At 38.7% G+C, this 16,201-nt stretch overlaps 1 protein-coding gene across 1 annotated transcript; it reads left to right on the top strand.

Moving 5' to 3' along the window:
* The first annotated feature begins 3,721 nt into the window (after positions 1-3,721).
* On the top strand, positions 3,722-15,934 carry sonb (SON DNA and RNA binding protein b). Its single transcript, XM_011605986.2, has 20 exons — positions 3,722-3,840; positions 4,437-4,628; positions 5,875-5,909; positions 6,068-6,264; positions 6,460-6,635; positions 6,980-7,167; positions 8,932-9,208; positions 9,418-9,641; positions 10,013-10,165; positions 10,456-10,631; positions 10,788-10,922; positions 11,153-11,239; positions 11,804-12,022; positions 12,268-12,378; positions 12,901-13,017; positions 13,310-13,457; positions 13,697-13,765; positions 14,063-14,178; positions 14,633-14,734; positions 15,342-15,934. Exons 1-20 carry the CDS (start codon positions 3,758-3,760, stop codon positions 15,417-15,419), a joined length of 2,883 nt encoding a protein of 960 aa, XP_011604288.2. The 5' UTR covers positions 3,722-3,757; the 3' UTR covers positions 15,420-15,934.
* Positions 15,935-16,201: the final 267 nt, after the last annotated feature.

Raw genomic sequence — 16,201 nt, 5'->3', positions numbered from 1 at the left:
TCTGTCAACAGGGCCGTGCAACTTTATCATGAAGTGTCTAATTCTGAACCAGCCAATATAATTTTCTCTTTTTCCCCCCATCAAATATCTCCTAAATTTGACCGTCTTTAATATAATGATTTACAGCGCAGACATGGATTCGACTGTACTTCCCGTGACAGTCACATGATAACCTAATCTTGTTTATGTGTTTGTATCAATAGGTAACCATCAAATTTTCCATTTGAATTACACACGTCAGTTGTGTTAAACCTGTTAAGCTTGTGCCCTCTAGCGGTTAATACCTCGCTATTACAATAAATAGATTGTATTACAGTATTATAAAATATATTGTAACAAGGATGAAAAAACGTTTAAGATGCAGCTACAATCATTTATCTATAACTATAAATAAACTACAGACTCTCTGTTCTTTTTGTTAGTTTTTTTTTTTTACTATATTTTAGACAACCAAGATTTCACTCTGCAATAAAGCTTCTTTTATCTTTTTTTTAATAATAGCATCTTTGCTGAGGGGTTTTGATTATGGTCTTAACCAAAATTGCAGTGTGATGCAGTCAGTAGGCTCAAAGAAATGTTTTATATAACATTTGTCAGACTTAATTGTCTACTATAGGCTGAAGGTAGTAGTGATGGTATACACGGTTATACAGGCTGCTGTATGTGTATCAAAATCCCCTCCAGAATCAAGAATATCACTAAAATGTATCAACATATCCAAAAAATGTAAAACTATTAATAAAGTATTTTTATATTGGTCAAACAAACCAATTTTCACATAACCTCCTCTTTGTGCTATATATTGGGTGAAAGGTGCCCTGCAAATATTATCAATGATTGATTGATTGATTGCCCCCTCCCCCATAATAATACTAATCTGACATGGTGAGTGTGTTCATTCAGATTCCTAGAAAAAAAAAGAATAAACTAAAGCAAAACTAACCCATCAAGCATGTTTCTTAACAAGTTGTTTACTAAGGCCTGAACAAGAACAGGGAAATTCATCAAACCAAATGGCATGAACAGGTATTCCAATTGCCCCAAGAGAAGGTTAGGCATTTTCCATTTATCTCCCTTGTTGATGCAGACTAGATAGTAAGTGTTGCACAAGTCTAATTTGGTGCAGAGTTCCAAATGCAAAAGCAATAAGATAGAGAGCATATTCATTCTTAACAGATATGTCCCGGTAGGACCCGATAATCCATGCCCAGATACAGAGGTTTGTCTTTCTTCTCCACAAAGAAAAAGCATGTGTAAAGAATGGATGGATGAGACCAGCAAAAAGGAAATTTGAATAGTCTCTCTCCAGGGTAGATTTGCTAGTTTGCTTCCCCATGCAAACTATGCACCCCCATGCATTCCCCTCTCGCTCACCTTTGTTCCCTGCTGGTAACGTATTGCGTCACTTCCTGTCTTCTCAATCGTTCGTTGGTTGCACTGTGCACGGGGTGTTGTATTCACTTTACTTAATATTGAACACTTGGTGTGTTGTATTCACTTTACTTAAAATTTAAACACTTGGGACATTCTAGTCACCTGATAACAACAGTGAGAAACAACCCATATTAAACAAATACAGGGCTTCGCCGACTATTAGCATTAGCATGGCCTCACCGTCTGTTTCACCCGGTGTCTTTGTCTGTTCAGCATGTGAAATGTTGGAGGCGAGACTTAGCGAGCTTGAGACGCGGTTCCGCAGCTTGGAGTTAGCTGGAGTTGCTGGAGTAGACAGGAGAAGCTAGCTGCTGTGGAGCCGCCTAGCGTAGCTTCAGCTAGCGGTCCCCCGGCAGCAGCCGGCTAGCCAGGGCGGCTGGGTGATGGTTCGCAGGAAGCGGAGCCCAAAACAAAGGCCCACGGTGCACCACCAACCGCTTCCCGTGGCTAATCGTTTTTCCCCACCCGCTGAGAAACCGACCCTGGTAATTGGCGACTCTGTTTTGCGCTACGTGAAGCCGACTTCAGCGACCATAGTCAAGTGCATTCCGGGGGCCAGAGTGGGCGACATAGAAGCAAACTTACGGCTGCTGGCGAGACATAAACGTAAATTTGGTAAAGTTATTATTCACGTCGGAGCCAACGACACCCGGCTTCGTCAGTCAGAGGTCACCAAAATTAACATAGAGTCAGTGTGCAACTACGCAAAAACGATGTCGGACTCCGTAGCATTCTCTGGTCCCCTCCCCAATCTGGCCAGCGATGAGATGTTTAGCCGCATGTCATCGCTTCGTTGTCGGTTCGAATCCAACGGTAGTGAAGAGCATGAATAGCCATAAGGAGCAAATGGCCGCTGGATCTGGAAGTCCCACAGGATGCCAAGCACCAGCTACTGGTCGACAGGGCAATCGCCCAGGACTGTAGGATGTGGCACACCAACCTGTGCACTGCCTGGATTGATTACAAGAAAGCCTATGACTCAATGCCGCACACATGGATACTAGAGTGCCTAAAGCTGTATAACATCAACAATATAAAAAAATCTCTTCCTCGCCCTCCTGGGCGGTGCCTCCTTCCTTCAGACTCGGGTCCTCTACCAGAGGCCTGGGAGTCTGAGGGTTCTGCGCAGGATCTTAGCTGTTCCTAGGACTGCGCTCTTCTGGACAGATCTCTGGTGTGGTTCCTGGTATCTGTTGGAGCCATCTTCTCAGGTGCCTGTTACTGCCCCTAGTGTCCCGATCACCACTGGGACCACTGTTGCCTTCATCCCCCACATCCTCTCCATCAGCCCTTGGTACTTCTCCAGCTTCTCGTGTTCCTTCTTCCTGATGTTGCTATCACTCGGGATTGCTACATATATCACCGGTGTTGCTACATATATCTTCCGGTGTTTATTCACCACCACTATGTCAGGCTGGTTGGCGACCACCATCTTGTCAGTCTGGATCTGGACCATGGGACCTCCAGTTCATATTCACCTCCAGTTCATATTCAGTGCAGGTTATGCCGCTCAGGAGAAGCTAGCTGCTGTGGAGCCGCCTAGCGTAGGAACAGCTAAGATCCTGCGCAGAACTCTCAGACTCCCAGGCCTCTGGTAGAGGACCCAAGTCTGAAGGAAGGAGGCACCCAGGAGGGCGAGGAAGAGATTTTTTTATATTGTTGATGTTATACAGCTTTAATATCCACGTGTGCGGCATTGAGTCATAGGCTTTCTTGTAATCAATCCAGGCAGTGCACAGGTTGGTGTGCCGCTACATACATGCGTAAGGAGCCTTGCCTAAGGGCTCGCCTGGATTCGAACCGACAACCTTCCGCACCAAAGTCAGCGGCGTAAACCACTGGCCTATCCAGTCGCGCATATCTACATATATACACATATATACATATACATATTCAATTCGATTCAATTCAATTCAATTCAATTCAATTCAATTCAATCTTTATTTATATGGCACTTTTCATACACTAGGTAGCACAAAGTGCCTCACAAAGGAAAATCAATTAAAGGCCTGATTAAGAAGGTGTGTCTTGAGCCTCTTTTCATATATACATATACATATACATATACATATACACACACACACACACACACACACACACACACATACAGTATATATATATATATATATATATAGTCCCACCCACAATATGCATAACAGACACTGCTGTGATTAACTAATACAGTGCAAGCATTATTATTTGAAGTAGTCTCATAATATTTTAAGTAGTCTTTAGATTTTTTTTTTACACGCTTTTCTCAAAGAGGAACCAAAGTTGTCGACTATCAGTTTCTACACGGACCTACAAGAGCTGTACATTCAAAATGGCAGCCAACATTGACCAAATTTTCCAAGAATTTATATTGAATAAAATCAGAGAAATTGAAGTCCAAAATGACGACAAAACGTATGTCACTCCTTTGTTTGGTATTCCTACTACTGAAAGTGAATTACGCTTATTGAGGTCGAGAATACGATGCAAAATCCGATAGTTGTTGTACCTAGTTTTCGTTCTTGTTAACCAATGCATCATAAAAGATAATGTTAGCTATGCAATTATGCGGTTCTATGCTTCAGGATGCAAATAGTTTTGGTTATTAATGTTTTTCAACTGTAGTAAACAGATGATAGTGTCGCATTTGCACATACTGAGAATGTTTTGATGGAGATCTGTTTCATCGTATTTCCTTACGCGAGGTGAATAGACAAATGTGTTTAGATTTACATCAGTTATAACATTTAATCGTAGAATTTAGGTTGTAGGCTATCGGTTGATTAGACCATATATTGACTGTTATCGTCGGCGCTGCGTAAATTATTTTTGTGTTAAGTGTAAGAAGGAAACGTAGACACGAACAATCATGCAGCAATTAGCCCTGTTAAGAGTTACATGTGTATCATGGTGGGGTCAGCCTTTAATTGGGAAATATATTACCTTTTTCATGACATAAAATTCATTTTGCAATTATATAATAGGAAGTGGTTTTATTTGTGTGTTGAAAGTGAAACACCTGGAGTTGTGGAACCTGCTTCAGAGAGGGGAAAACAAGAAGATGTAACCACTAGTTCACAGAAGAAACACAAGAAGCACAAAAAACATAAAAGTAAGAAGAAGAAGAAGAAGAAGAAGAGAAACCAAGATAGAGAGAAGGAAATAAGTTCAGGTTGTGAGAGAGGAACCCAACATCGGTTAAGGTAAACCTTGAATAAGTTACACATTTTTATTAACATATTATAGAACATATTTAACATCTGTCTGCAGTATTTTCCTGATAAAAACAAAGCTTATACCCTGTACTTAGGGTACAGGGTATAGGTATGTAGGAGGTATGAGCTCAAGTAAATGATTAATGTTGCAGTTTTACATACCGTAATTACCTCCGTTTACCTTGAGTGTTTTCTGCAATTGTATACAATACAGTGGTAGTCAGTGGCTAAATCACAATGGTGGAAGTCGAGCATCTTTTTACTACCAAACTATATCAGTTAAGCATTTGTAAAGGTTTCATGAGAAAGAACACTATTTCTTTTTGAGTAACACACTTCCTTTCCCACCCACAATATGCATAACAAACACTGCTGTGATTAACTAATACAGTGCAAGCATTATTATTTGAAGTAGTCTTATAATATTTTAATAGTCTTTAGATTTTTTATCCCTATTTTTTAGGAAGAAAATTTGCTACAACACATATTTGTTTAGTACAACACATAATACCAACATGAAGAAAAGACTGCTTTAACTGGGTTTTACTGCCTGTCAGTTTTTCTTTTATAGACAGAAAAAGTGATCACCTCTGGGTTTATAAACAATGTTGATGTACTTGGTCATGGAATTAATCTCTTGATTGCAAGAGTTTATTTTAAAATGTATTTGATTTTGCTTTCTACCTATTTTAATCTTAAGGAAGTCACATATAAGTGGAATCAGATTTAGCTTGGTTAGAGTGCACAGGAAAATAACTGGGCCATTTCTATTGATAAAGTAATAATCTTCATTTCATGCCTGTTTATCGCAAAATAACTAATGCTATGTCTATCAAAACTATGGATGAATTACACTTCAGTGATACTTAAAGCAGGAAGGTCAGACATCAGTCCTCAGTTGCTAGTAACTTTGAAAGTAAAAGAAAAGTAATTTTGATTTTCCTAAGGGATTTACAATTCAGAGAGCAGAGCAGTAACACATGAGGCCTTCACCTGTCTAAAAATGAGGCCGTACACCAAATGCTTTGAATTCCTCTGTTCCTACTGTAAGTGCACCTGCAGGGTGCTGTGTTATTCCACTGAGTCAGTCTGCATATTTGAAGAGACCATATTGTGCTCTTTATGTTTTGCATAGACGCCTTTAAACATTCAGTAACACATACTATCAATATATAGTACTATTAATGTCTGCTTTTTAACTGTGCCTAACTCAGGTTTTATCTTTGATTCATAGAAGAGGAACATCAACAGAAAGAGATACAGAACAAGGTATGTTTTTAGTTTTCTTAATACAGTACAATGTGTCATTTAATGGAAACATTATTTCATTTATTTCCTGTTGAAATCAGAGTATTTCTCTTGACAGAACTGTTGATGCGCATAATTTGTAGAATTGCCCCAACATTGCTACACTTTGTTTTTTCCAGGTGATGATAGCGAAAAGAAGTTCAAATCTGACAAGTACCACACATCAGGAAAAAGGAAAAAGAAAAAGAGGAGAAGAAAAGCTGAAGATTCTTCAGATTCTGACACAGAATGTGCATCAACACAGAGAGACAGTAAATTAGGTCAGAGATTATCACCAAGGCTGGTAGTGGAGTTGCCTGACATCATCCCAAAACAGGTGAACTCATACAAAAACAAGGTCAAACTGTTTGATATCACATATAAGTTTTCTCTGATTGATTTGAATTAATGGGAGCCTGTAAAGTATGCATGTTACTGTTGTCTTAATGATCCTGTGGGATAAAATTTAAAGGTGGCAGACAGGAAAAACTCTTCTAAAACCAACAATTTCTATTAATTTTTTTCTGAACAGGACAGCTCCAATAAAGCAAGAAGAGATGAAGAAAGCAACATTTCACCTCCACATTCCCAATTGCCTTCACATTCCACCTCAGAGAGGAGAAACACTTCAGTGAGGTGTAGCCAACACCATTTCAGGTCCAGGAGTTGCTCCCTATCAAGGTCACATCCTGCAGGAATAGAATGCAGGTATGCAGACCAACAGTCCTGATTTCTTGAATACCACTCCATTTCATGTTTGTGTAATTACTCCAAACAGTTGTGATTGCAGTAGTATTGCACATTCTTTCGTTTGCATAAAGTCTCCTAATGTAGTGTTTTGGTGATTTTGTGTAGATGCAGCTGCACTTACCTTTTTAAGCAGCCGGCCTCTGACAGCCTTGCTTTAGTGATGTTTTTCAGGCACCAGCTCACACAGTCCATATTAACCCAAGGGAGTTGGGAATACCGTTGTTCTGTTATTCACTCACATCTCACCCACCGACTTGGCACAAGTCTTATCTCTAATATCTCCATGATCTGTCTATCTGAAGTTCCTCTGAGGCAATGAAAGTCTTGGATGACTCCTCAAAGAAGAATCGAGATATATCCAGAAATCTCCAGCCATGTGAATCGATCTCCAGTCCTCCTCTCAGAGCTGAGAACCAGACAGCATCAGACACAGAACTGCAGGGTGAAAAACCGCCGGAGACAAAGGAAGAGGGAATGACATCAAAACACAGTAGGGCGTTTTCATTGATTTTGTACTTACACTATACAGTATATAGCTAGCTGTACTTGTACAGTGTGTGTGAGGAAAAAAACATTTATAACCATTTTAGTGCTGTCTTAAAAATCAAGTGCAAGGTGCTTTTAAATAGGATCAGTGGATGGGTGGGCAGTGTACAAAAATACAGAACAATAGGATTTATTTTAAATCTGGAAATAGGCCAGACACGTTCAGCAATGTTTCTATGTTTCTTTGGGAATTCTTTAATTGATCAATTGTAATGATCCTATGATAATAACATTCAAACATCAATGCTTCACAAAGGCATGCAAGCCTTTTGTAATTTCATGTTTTATGCATTAATTGACATTAAATGTATAAACCTCATCTACACTCACTGGCCATTTTATTAATTGCGCTGTTTCAATTGCTTAACACAAATAGATCATCAGCCAATTAAATGGCTTTAACTCAATGCATTTAGGCATGTAGATGTGGTCAAGACTTGCTGATGTTTCAACAGAGCATCAGAATGGTGAAGAAAGGGGATTTAAATGACTTTGAATGAGGCACAGTTGTTTTTCTGAGTATTTCAGAAACTGCTGGTCTACTGGGATTTCCACACCAACCTCTCTAGGGGTTACAGAGAATGGTCCCAAAAAGGGAAAATATCCAGTGAGCTTTGATGAAAAGCCCTTGTTGATGTGAGAGGTCAGAGGAGAATGGCCAGACTGGTTGGAGATGATAGAAAGGCAGCAGTTACTCAGATTGTTATAACCAAGCCATGCAGAATAGCCTCTCTGAACACAGAACACGTGAAACCTTGAAGAAGATGGGCTACAGCATCAGAAGACCACTCTGGCTTCCGCTGTTGTCAGCAAAGAACAGGAAAATGAAGCTACAATTGGCACAGACTCACCAAACTGGACAATAGAAGACTGTAAAAATATTACCTGGTCTGTGTATTCTTGTAACATTCAGATGATTGAGGCAGAATTTGGCATAAACAAGCTGCCAGCATGGATCCATCCTGCCTTGTATCAACGGTTCAGGCTGCTGCTGGTATAAAGGTGTGGGGGAGACTTTCTCGGCCCACTTTGGGCCCCTTAGTACCAACCGAGCATGGTCTAAGCTCTGCAGCCTACCTGAGTATTGATGCTGACCACTTCCATCCCTTTATGACCCCAGTGGACCATCTTCTGATGGCTGCTTCCAGCAGAAAAATGTCACAAAGCCAATACGACATGGACGCAAATCTCTAAAGGAATGTTTCAACACACTGGTGATATTATGCCACAAAGTATTAATGCAGTTCTGAAGGCAAAAGGGCAAAAAAGGCAACCTAATAACACTGTCATTGAGTTTAAATGGAAGGTATCAACTAACATAATATACCTAAAATTATAACGCAAACATTTTTGATTTTTATATGTTCATGTTTGAACAACCATAAGATATCTTAATGCTAGTAAGGCAAATATGTGAATCCTTGAGTTAATATTGTTGAGTAAAGCTAATTGGAGCCGAGTCTTAGAATGTTAGAGTACCTGGAGTCTTGTTAAATAAATTAATTTGTACATTTCATTCATTAAAAACAACCAACCTTATGGAGTTTACTTTTCAAGAACATGCTTATATGAATGATGCCTCACCAGGTTATTGCTGAAGGGTCAGACATTTCTTTGTGTTGTTGTTTAGAGACATTATATGTGTAACTATCTTTTACTCAGAATCAAATCTATATTGTGTCAAAATTTTCTTTTTTGTCATTTAAAGATGCATCTTTTGATACTTTTGAGTCGGTGCTGGACCAGTCCATACTAACCAAGACTGAACACACCAACTTGCCACAGAGCAGTGCAGAATACCTCAGTTCCTTAGCCAGTGTTGTAAGATCATCCCCAGTCAAGAAAAGGAAACCCTCAAAGTCTCCACAAAGGAAAAAACAATCTGAGCCATCAAAGAGACACAAACGATCCCGCTCATCGAGTCGGAAGCACAAAAGAAGATCAAGATCCAGGACCAGCTCAAAGAAGAGGAGGTCCAGATCGAGGTAGAGTAACCTGTTGTGCCTTTTTTTTGACTCTAAGCCTCAGATAAACCCTTTGGAAAACATAAAAAAGTATTTTACTTTATGTCTATCTATTTAAAAAGTATAGAGAAAGGGAATTAATTAAAACTTGATTTGGGGGAGTATCAACACTTTTGCAGATATGATTTAATGATTGCTCCTGTTCTGGCATTTGTCTTGTTATCTTTAAGGTCACGTGGATGGAGATCAAGGAGGTCTCGCTCGCGCTCGTGCTCGCGCTCACGCTCACACTCACGATCAGTGTCACGGAGTCGGAGGAGGGCAGCATACAGCCAGAGAGACCGTTGGAAACGAGAGCCTAGTCACTCCCCTATACTCGTCCTCCGCAAAAATAGATCCCCAACCCGGAAACACTCTACCTTGAGCAAGAGCCCTCAACGCATCAGTGAACTAGGTCAGAAAATAATTCAATCATGTCATTTGAATTACCGGTATTTACTGCATCATAGAATTGTAAAACAGTATGGCACTAAATCTGTTTTACATTGTATTCAGAGTACAGTAACACAAAACCAGCCATAATATGTTTCTCCAAAGTTCTTTAGACAGCCTGAAAATCTGTCACATATGAGCTCTTTGGAGTATCGATGTTCACAATTGGCATTTTATTATTCAGCACTAATCTACATCACAATAACTGAGAAAACTATATATATATACATATATATATATATACATATATACAATGAACAACTGTAATAACTATTACAATTATCATAATAATAACTCAACTCATTCAAGATTTAATGAATTTTATTTTCTCAGACAAGGAGCAGTTGTTGGAAATAGCCAAGGCAAATGCTGCTGCCATGTGTGCCAAAGCAGGTATGCCCATCCCTGCTAGCCTGAGGACATCGGCACTTCCCTTTGCTTTGCCGAGCATGGCCATGAATGCTGCCATGGCGAGTATGACTGCAGGTACTATTTGAATTTTATTTTTATTTTAAAAACTGCTTCTCACGAGCAACAACAAAAAAAATCCTCCCTTTTGTGTATTGTATCATTTGTGTAGCACCTGACAGTGAAAACCAAAATCAACCAATGAACCTGTAGTGTGCACCTATAAAAACACAGCAAACACCTCCACAACAACGTGTTGATCACTTTATCCTAACAAAGACTGAGTCTTGATCTCCATTAACTCTACCTAGCCCAGATAATTACCTGCTACCTAATGGGCTCCTGTTTGGATCTCTCTCATTTCATAGCCACCATGACAGCAGCCTTATCTAATATGGGCCCTCTGTCGACACTGCTCCCACTGCCCTCCATCACCAACAAGCCACCACCTGCCATATCCCAACCAATTGTGTCTTCTCTGGAGGAGGCCAAAAGGATGGTAGCCAAACAGGCAAACAGCATCAGCATCAAGGAGTTTACCGATGTAAGATTACATAAATAATAGTAGTTGGATTTTTTTAACCATATGTTGCACATTTTAAATTGACTACAAAAAAGATCCTTAAAAATGAGATGTTAATTGTTTCAGGATGGGATAAAGACATTTCTGTTGTATGTTTATGTGTCTGTGTTTATGTAGAAATGCAAGATGATTGTAGACAGTAAGGGAGAACTGCCAGTGGCGTTGCCTCATGTATCCGATGAGGAGGATAATGGAAACCCCTTTGGAGGATCAGCTCTTCGGGAACCAAAAGCCATCAGCTTCAGTATCAATGTAAAACCATACAGAAAAAGATCATAATAATTACATATTTCTGTTTTATTCAGCTTTGTTACTACACATGGATTATACTTCTATGCATTTAACACTGCTTTTGTCTATTAATACATGTGTTATGTATTTACCCTTGCTGTGTTTTCAAGCACAGTTTTGCACCAGTATTTAAATAAGGTGTAAGAATTTAGACTTCTTGCTGAAAAGCACATTCCATTTATTTTTCTTAGAACACTACAGTTCGTCCCACTGGAAGAAGTGATGCTGGCATTGCCAAGGAATTCCCCGTGTCCTCAGGATCCCAACATCGTAAGAAGGTCAGATATGCGGTAGACATGTTGTTGACTTAGGTAAAATCTTAATATCCTCATTTTAATTGCATCCATACTCAACTAATGTTGATGGTGGATAAGTACTAATAAGCTAGGACTGTCTGGTCATTACATTTTATAATGAGACAATTCACAGTTCCGAAAGTTCAGCAAGTTTTCTCCTCATTCCTGTGGGAATGTGATGACAAATGATATATATATCCATTTAGATATTCCCATTATTTCCAGAAATAAATAATCTCATGTTGATTTTGAAACCCCCACACTTAGCTGTTTACACTTGAATATTTGCTATGTAAAGACTATAGACATAATTTCTTCCTTTTTGATATAAGGTCAGACATTGATCGTAGAAGGTCTTCTCTCGACACTAATTGACACGATTAGTTTCCAGAGTCATTGGAAAATGAATGTTTGACTCACAAACAGATTGGTTCCAGTGTCCTGTAATCAGAAATATCATTGCACGTTGCTCATTTGCCGTAAAAGTGCTAACATTACTTAATTTCCACTTCCATTCTGTGACAGTAAATTTGTTCTGATTCCTAGGAGGGTGAAGTTCTCGATCCGTATGGAGAATGGGTTCCTGTTGAGAAAACATCAGACAAAGATGGGGCCGATCCCCGAAAGTTCCAAGCTTCTTTTGCTACGGTGTCCACCAGTACATCAACAAATGAAACCATGACAGCAGCTGTAGCTGAGGTTGTTGAAATAAAGCCAGTCTGTGTGGCCGACGCTGACAGTGTCTTTCCAGATCCCATACTGCAGGTGAAAACAACAGTCTCCTATTCATAATTATATCTGTATGTCTTTATGTGCTATTATTAAAGCATAATAGTATAATCCTAGATAGGATTTATAATTGTTATTTACTCTTGGGACTCTAAAATCTATTTATCTGGATGTTTACTATGTATGTGATGTTTCCTACGATGGAGTTTGGGATTTGTAATTTGTATGTGAATGCAAAAACAGTTTAAATGTAAACTGACACAAAGTTTGTTAATCTGCAGCCGGTAGATATCTCTCAGGCTGTCACTGAGAGAATAAAAGCTCAGCGGTTATTGGCTGAGAACCCTTACGATGTCCATGCCATCTGCATGCTGAGCCGTGCACAAGAGCAGGTCAGTACACAACTTTGTTACCTCGTCTGTCACAGTTCATAGCTTCAATGATTTCAACTTCCACTCTGTATGATGATTATGAGTAGATTATTTTAATCATCATACATCGTGAAATACTAGATAGCATTTATGAACTATTTTGGCTTTTTGCCATAATTTAAACTTTTACTAAAAGTTGCCGCCACCTCCAACCTCATTTTTAAAGCTGAAATGTGGAAGAATGTTGATCTATTAACGTGCCTGTTCTGTGATCTAGATGACTAATTGTGCTTCGTCCACCAAGCATCTTGCTGAAAATACAAAAAAGCCATGTGAAATGAAACTGATTATTTAATCTGAAGCTCTTACTAGGGCTGAGTTTCGTAACCTCTCATTGTGAAAAAAGATATGATGCAACAAGGGTAAAGCCTGACACACCTATATAGATTGTGGTAGTATCTACGGACTTTTTCTTGGGTAGTTTATATGCGCTGTCTTCAAATAGATTGTCTGTTGTGCTAATGCAATGGGTTTGTGTGATAGGTGGATGCGTGGGCTCAGTCCAACACTGTTCCTGGTCTGTTCACTGGATCAACTGGTGCTCAGGTCCTCAGCTCGGAAGAACTTTCCAACAGTGGACCACAAGCATGGCTGAAGAAGGTAAAAGGTTACCTCAAGGGTTTAGAGGCCAGCTCCTAACGTTGAGCTGATACATGTGACAATAAAACCACATCTTTTGACTACAAAACAACCACAAAGTATGTTCTTTTGGTTATAGAGTGTTGTGGATATCCATTGACCTTACAGTCAGATTATAATGGAGACAAGAAAATCACAATAGACGTGATGTAAACAGTAAATTGCTTGGAGAACACAACTATATGATAAAATGTTAATAGTTTGGAAAAAACCTCCTTCTGACTCTGTCCCATTGTGTTTGTGTTTTGGTTAGGATCAATTTCTCAGGGCAGCTCCAGTGTCTGGAGGTGTGGGGGAGCTCCTCATGAGAAAAATGGGCTGGAGGACAGGGGAGGGCCTGGGGAGGAACCGCGAGGGTACTGTGGAGCCCATCATTATTGACTTCAAAGTGGATCGCAAAGGTGTGAAGCAAGAACCCCGAACCAATAACTCTCTCTTGTGGTTGTTTAGACGCATCTCATGAGGAGAAAAATTCGGCTCACCTGTTGTATAATATTTTAATATTTATTTCTGCTCTAAAATGTGATGTCTTTAAAATAATAACTGAAATAGGATACTTTATTACAATCATTGTTGGCTAAATGATGCATATGCTACTGCAGCTGATTAGGATTTATTTATTTGATTTTTTGTGTTTTAGGATTAGTTGCTGAGGGAGAAAAGGCGCAAAAGCAAACAGGGGGACTGGTCGTAACCAAGGATCTAATGGGTAACATACAGCATGCACATTATGTACCATGGAAAAATGGAGTTTTATAGTCCGCTGACACTGTCATGTTGCAAAACAATATTCTGTACATCAAAAAAGTAGGATGCAGCATTAGGGTTTCAACAGTCATCTCAGATCCATTTAAAATAGCACTGAAATCCCTTTGAGCTGTTTGACAGAGGTAATATTATGAGCTAGTCATTAAATTGCACTCTATATTACTATTCACTCTATATTACGATTACTATATTACTGTTCAATAATGCGTCCTCTTCTCATGTTTTTCCTCCCGTGCAGGGAAGCATCCTGTTTCTGCTCTCATTGAACTGTGTAACAAACAGCGGATATTGCAGCCAGAATTTGTCATGGTTCACCATAGTGGTCCAGACCACCGCAAGAATTTCCTCTTTAAGGTCACTTAGCTTCTTTTCTTCAGCCTTTTCTTTTCTTACTATATATTTGTTTTAGGTAACCTATTTGTAACACTTTTAAATACAAAGATTACACTGTGTCACATAGAGATATGGGTCATTTTTGAGGATTATGGGTAATGGAGTTCTCACCCTCAAGGACATAAGGTTTCTTTTTTTATTGTTGATATTGTGGAAACATGTCTCATACAAACATTTTTAAAATTACACAACCTCAGTCTTTTGTTTCCCTTTGGAAAATCGTAAAGATTTGTTTATGTTTTTTTATTAAACACAAAAAAACACATTGTGGTTATTATTGTTTTAAAAATGACTATAAACCTGTCATGATGGAAATAATGCAGGGAAGATTACTGGAGGCCAGAGTAATACAAATATGACAGAGTAGATGATTTTTCTTGAATATCTGTATTCTTTTTGTTTTTTATCTATCTAGGTCACAGTAAATGGTGTGGATTACCAACCACAGGCACCGAGTCCAAATAAGAAGCACGCCAAGGCCATGGCTGCTACGGTCGCCCTGCAAGCTCTGGGAGAGGTAACAGAAGAACTGATTTAAAAGAATGCCCACTATCCCTGCTGTCTTTGGAACATCAGCAATATTTATTTCTGATGTCTTGTAGCCTTTCAATTTGAAAGTTGCTTAAATCATCATGATTTAATTTCTTTATGTTTATGAAAAATGCAGATGGTTGCTGTTTTTGTTCACCTTGTAATTAAATATTTAGTATGTCCGTCCTCTGCAGCGATGACGGCTGCACATGTGCATAGCACTCGTGTGTCTCCTCACAACTTCAACATGTTGTTAGCCCAAAGCTTTTATTTGAACATGCAGCGGATCTGTGGATTTCTTTTTAACTTGTCCCATATTTGCACAATGTGGTAGAAATCTGGACTCATTTTCAGTGTTTCTGCAGACTCCTTAAATGTCCCATGCAGAGGATTCTAATACTTTTGTCCACCATTGTATTCTGAAGCTAAGAAATATGAATTTGTTCCACAGCTTCTCATATTGGACCCATTTTATCAACAGTCACATCATGTGATATTTCTGATGAAAGATGCTTAGGAAGTTTGAAATTATCTTATCAGAAAACTTTGAATTTTTGCCATTCAATTGACATATTTACATTTGTTGCTTACAGGTCCCTGTTGATGGACCGGGACTTTACACTGGCCCTGTCTTCACTGCTGCTTCCACTGGCCCTCTGTTCTCCACGTAACCATACTGGCATCTGATACACTCAGCATATTTCTGGACACCCGCTGCCATCATGGCAAATTATTGATAGAAACAATACTTTTGGATCACAAGCACCATTGAGACTCTATCAGAAGACACTTTTTATTGAGGTGATATGTGGCTGATATTTTTTTAACCCCTTAAATACAGTTTTATCTCAACTGGGTGGTAAATTATTTCAATCAGTAAAAATTCTTAATGTAAAAAAGGTATGTACCTATGGTGATATGTATGTAACTGTAACCTTTTCAACCTCATAGAGAGAGTATTAACGGATGAGGTCTTTAAAAAAATCTTTAAAAGACTGTAAAAGGAAGTTTTCTTCAGTCCCAGGAAATTCAAGCTATGGTTGTCCGTTAATTTAAAAAATATATATGTTTTGTTGGATTATTATTGTCCTGTTACTACATTTTCAGCATTTTGAATATTTCTCCCAAGTGAGAAGATAAAACACCTGGAAATGTATAGAAATAAATATTTTATTTATGTTAAATAGGGGGGAAACCAAGCATGTTTATTTTTAAAATGAAAATGTTACAAATGTTTTCTACTTAAGTCTGCATTCATCACTTTCTCAACACAAAATGAGATTTTGTTGAAATTCTACAGTACACATTTTTTCAGTAAGAATGTTAAATATGTTAAAAATGTTAAATATAAATAAACCAAAAAAAAGTTTTTATTATTTTCTCAGAAGAGGTCTATACAATGTAGGTTACATTAAGAGATTTGATAGAAAGGAGTTACGATATAGTGGTGCAT

The sequence above is a fragment of the Takifugu rubripes genome, chromosome 8 (genome assembly GCF_901000725.2).
Source record: "Takifugu rubripes chromosome 8, fTakRub1.2, whole genome shotgun sequence".
Classification (NCBI taxonomy): Eukaryota; Metazoa; Chordata; class Actinopteri; order Tetraodontiformes; family Tetraodontidae; genus Takifugu; species Takifugu rubripes.
Note: the sequence above shows the minus strand (reverse complement) of the source record. Positions and strands in the feature narration are given on the sequence as shown.

Coding starts and splice junctions, on each gene's coding strand:
- sonb (XM_011605986.2), top strand. CDS start 3,758: ATGGCAGCCAACATTGACCAAATTTTCCAAGAATTTATATTGAATAAA. Junction 9,209..9,417: donor AAGAGGAGGTCCAGATCGAG/GTAGAGTAACCT, acceptor GTTATCTTTAAG/GTCACGTGGATGGAGATCAA. Junction 10,632..10,787: donor GCATCAAGGAGTTTACCGAT/GTAAGATTACAT, acceptor GTGTTTATGTAG/AAATGCAAGATGATTGTAGA.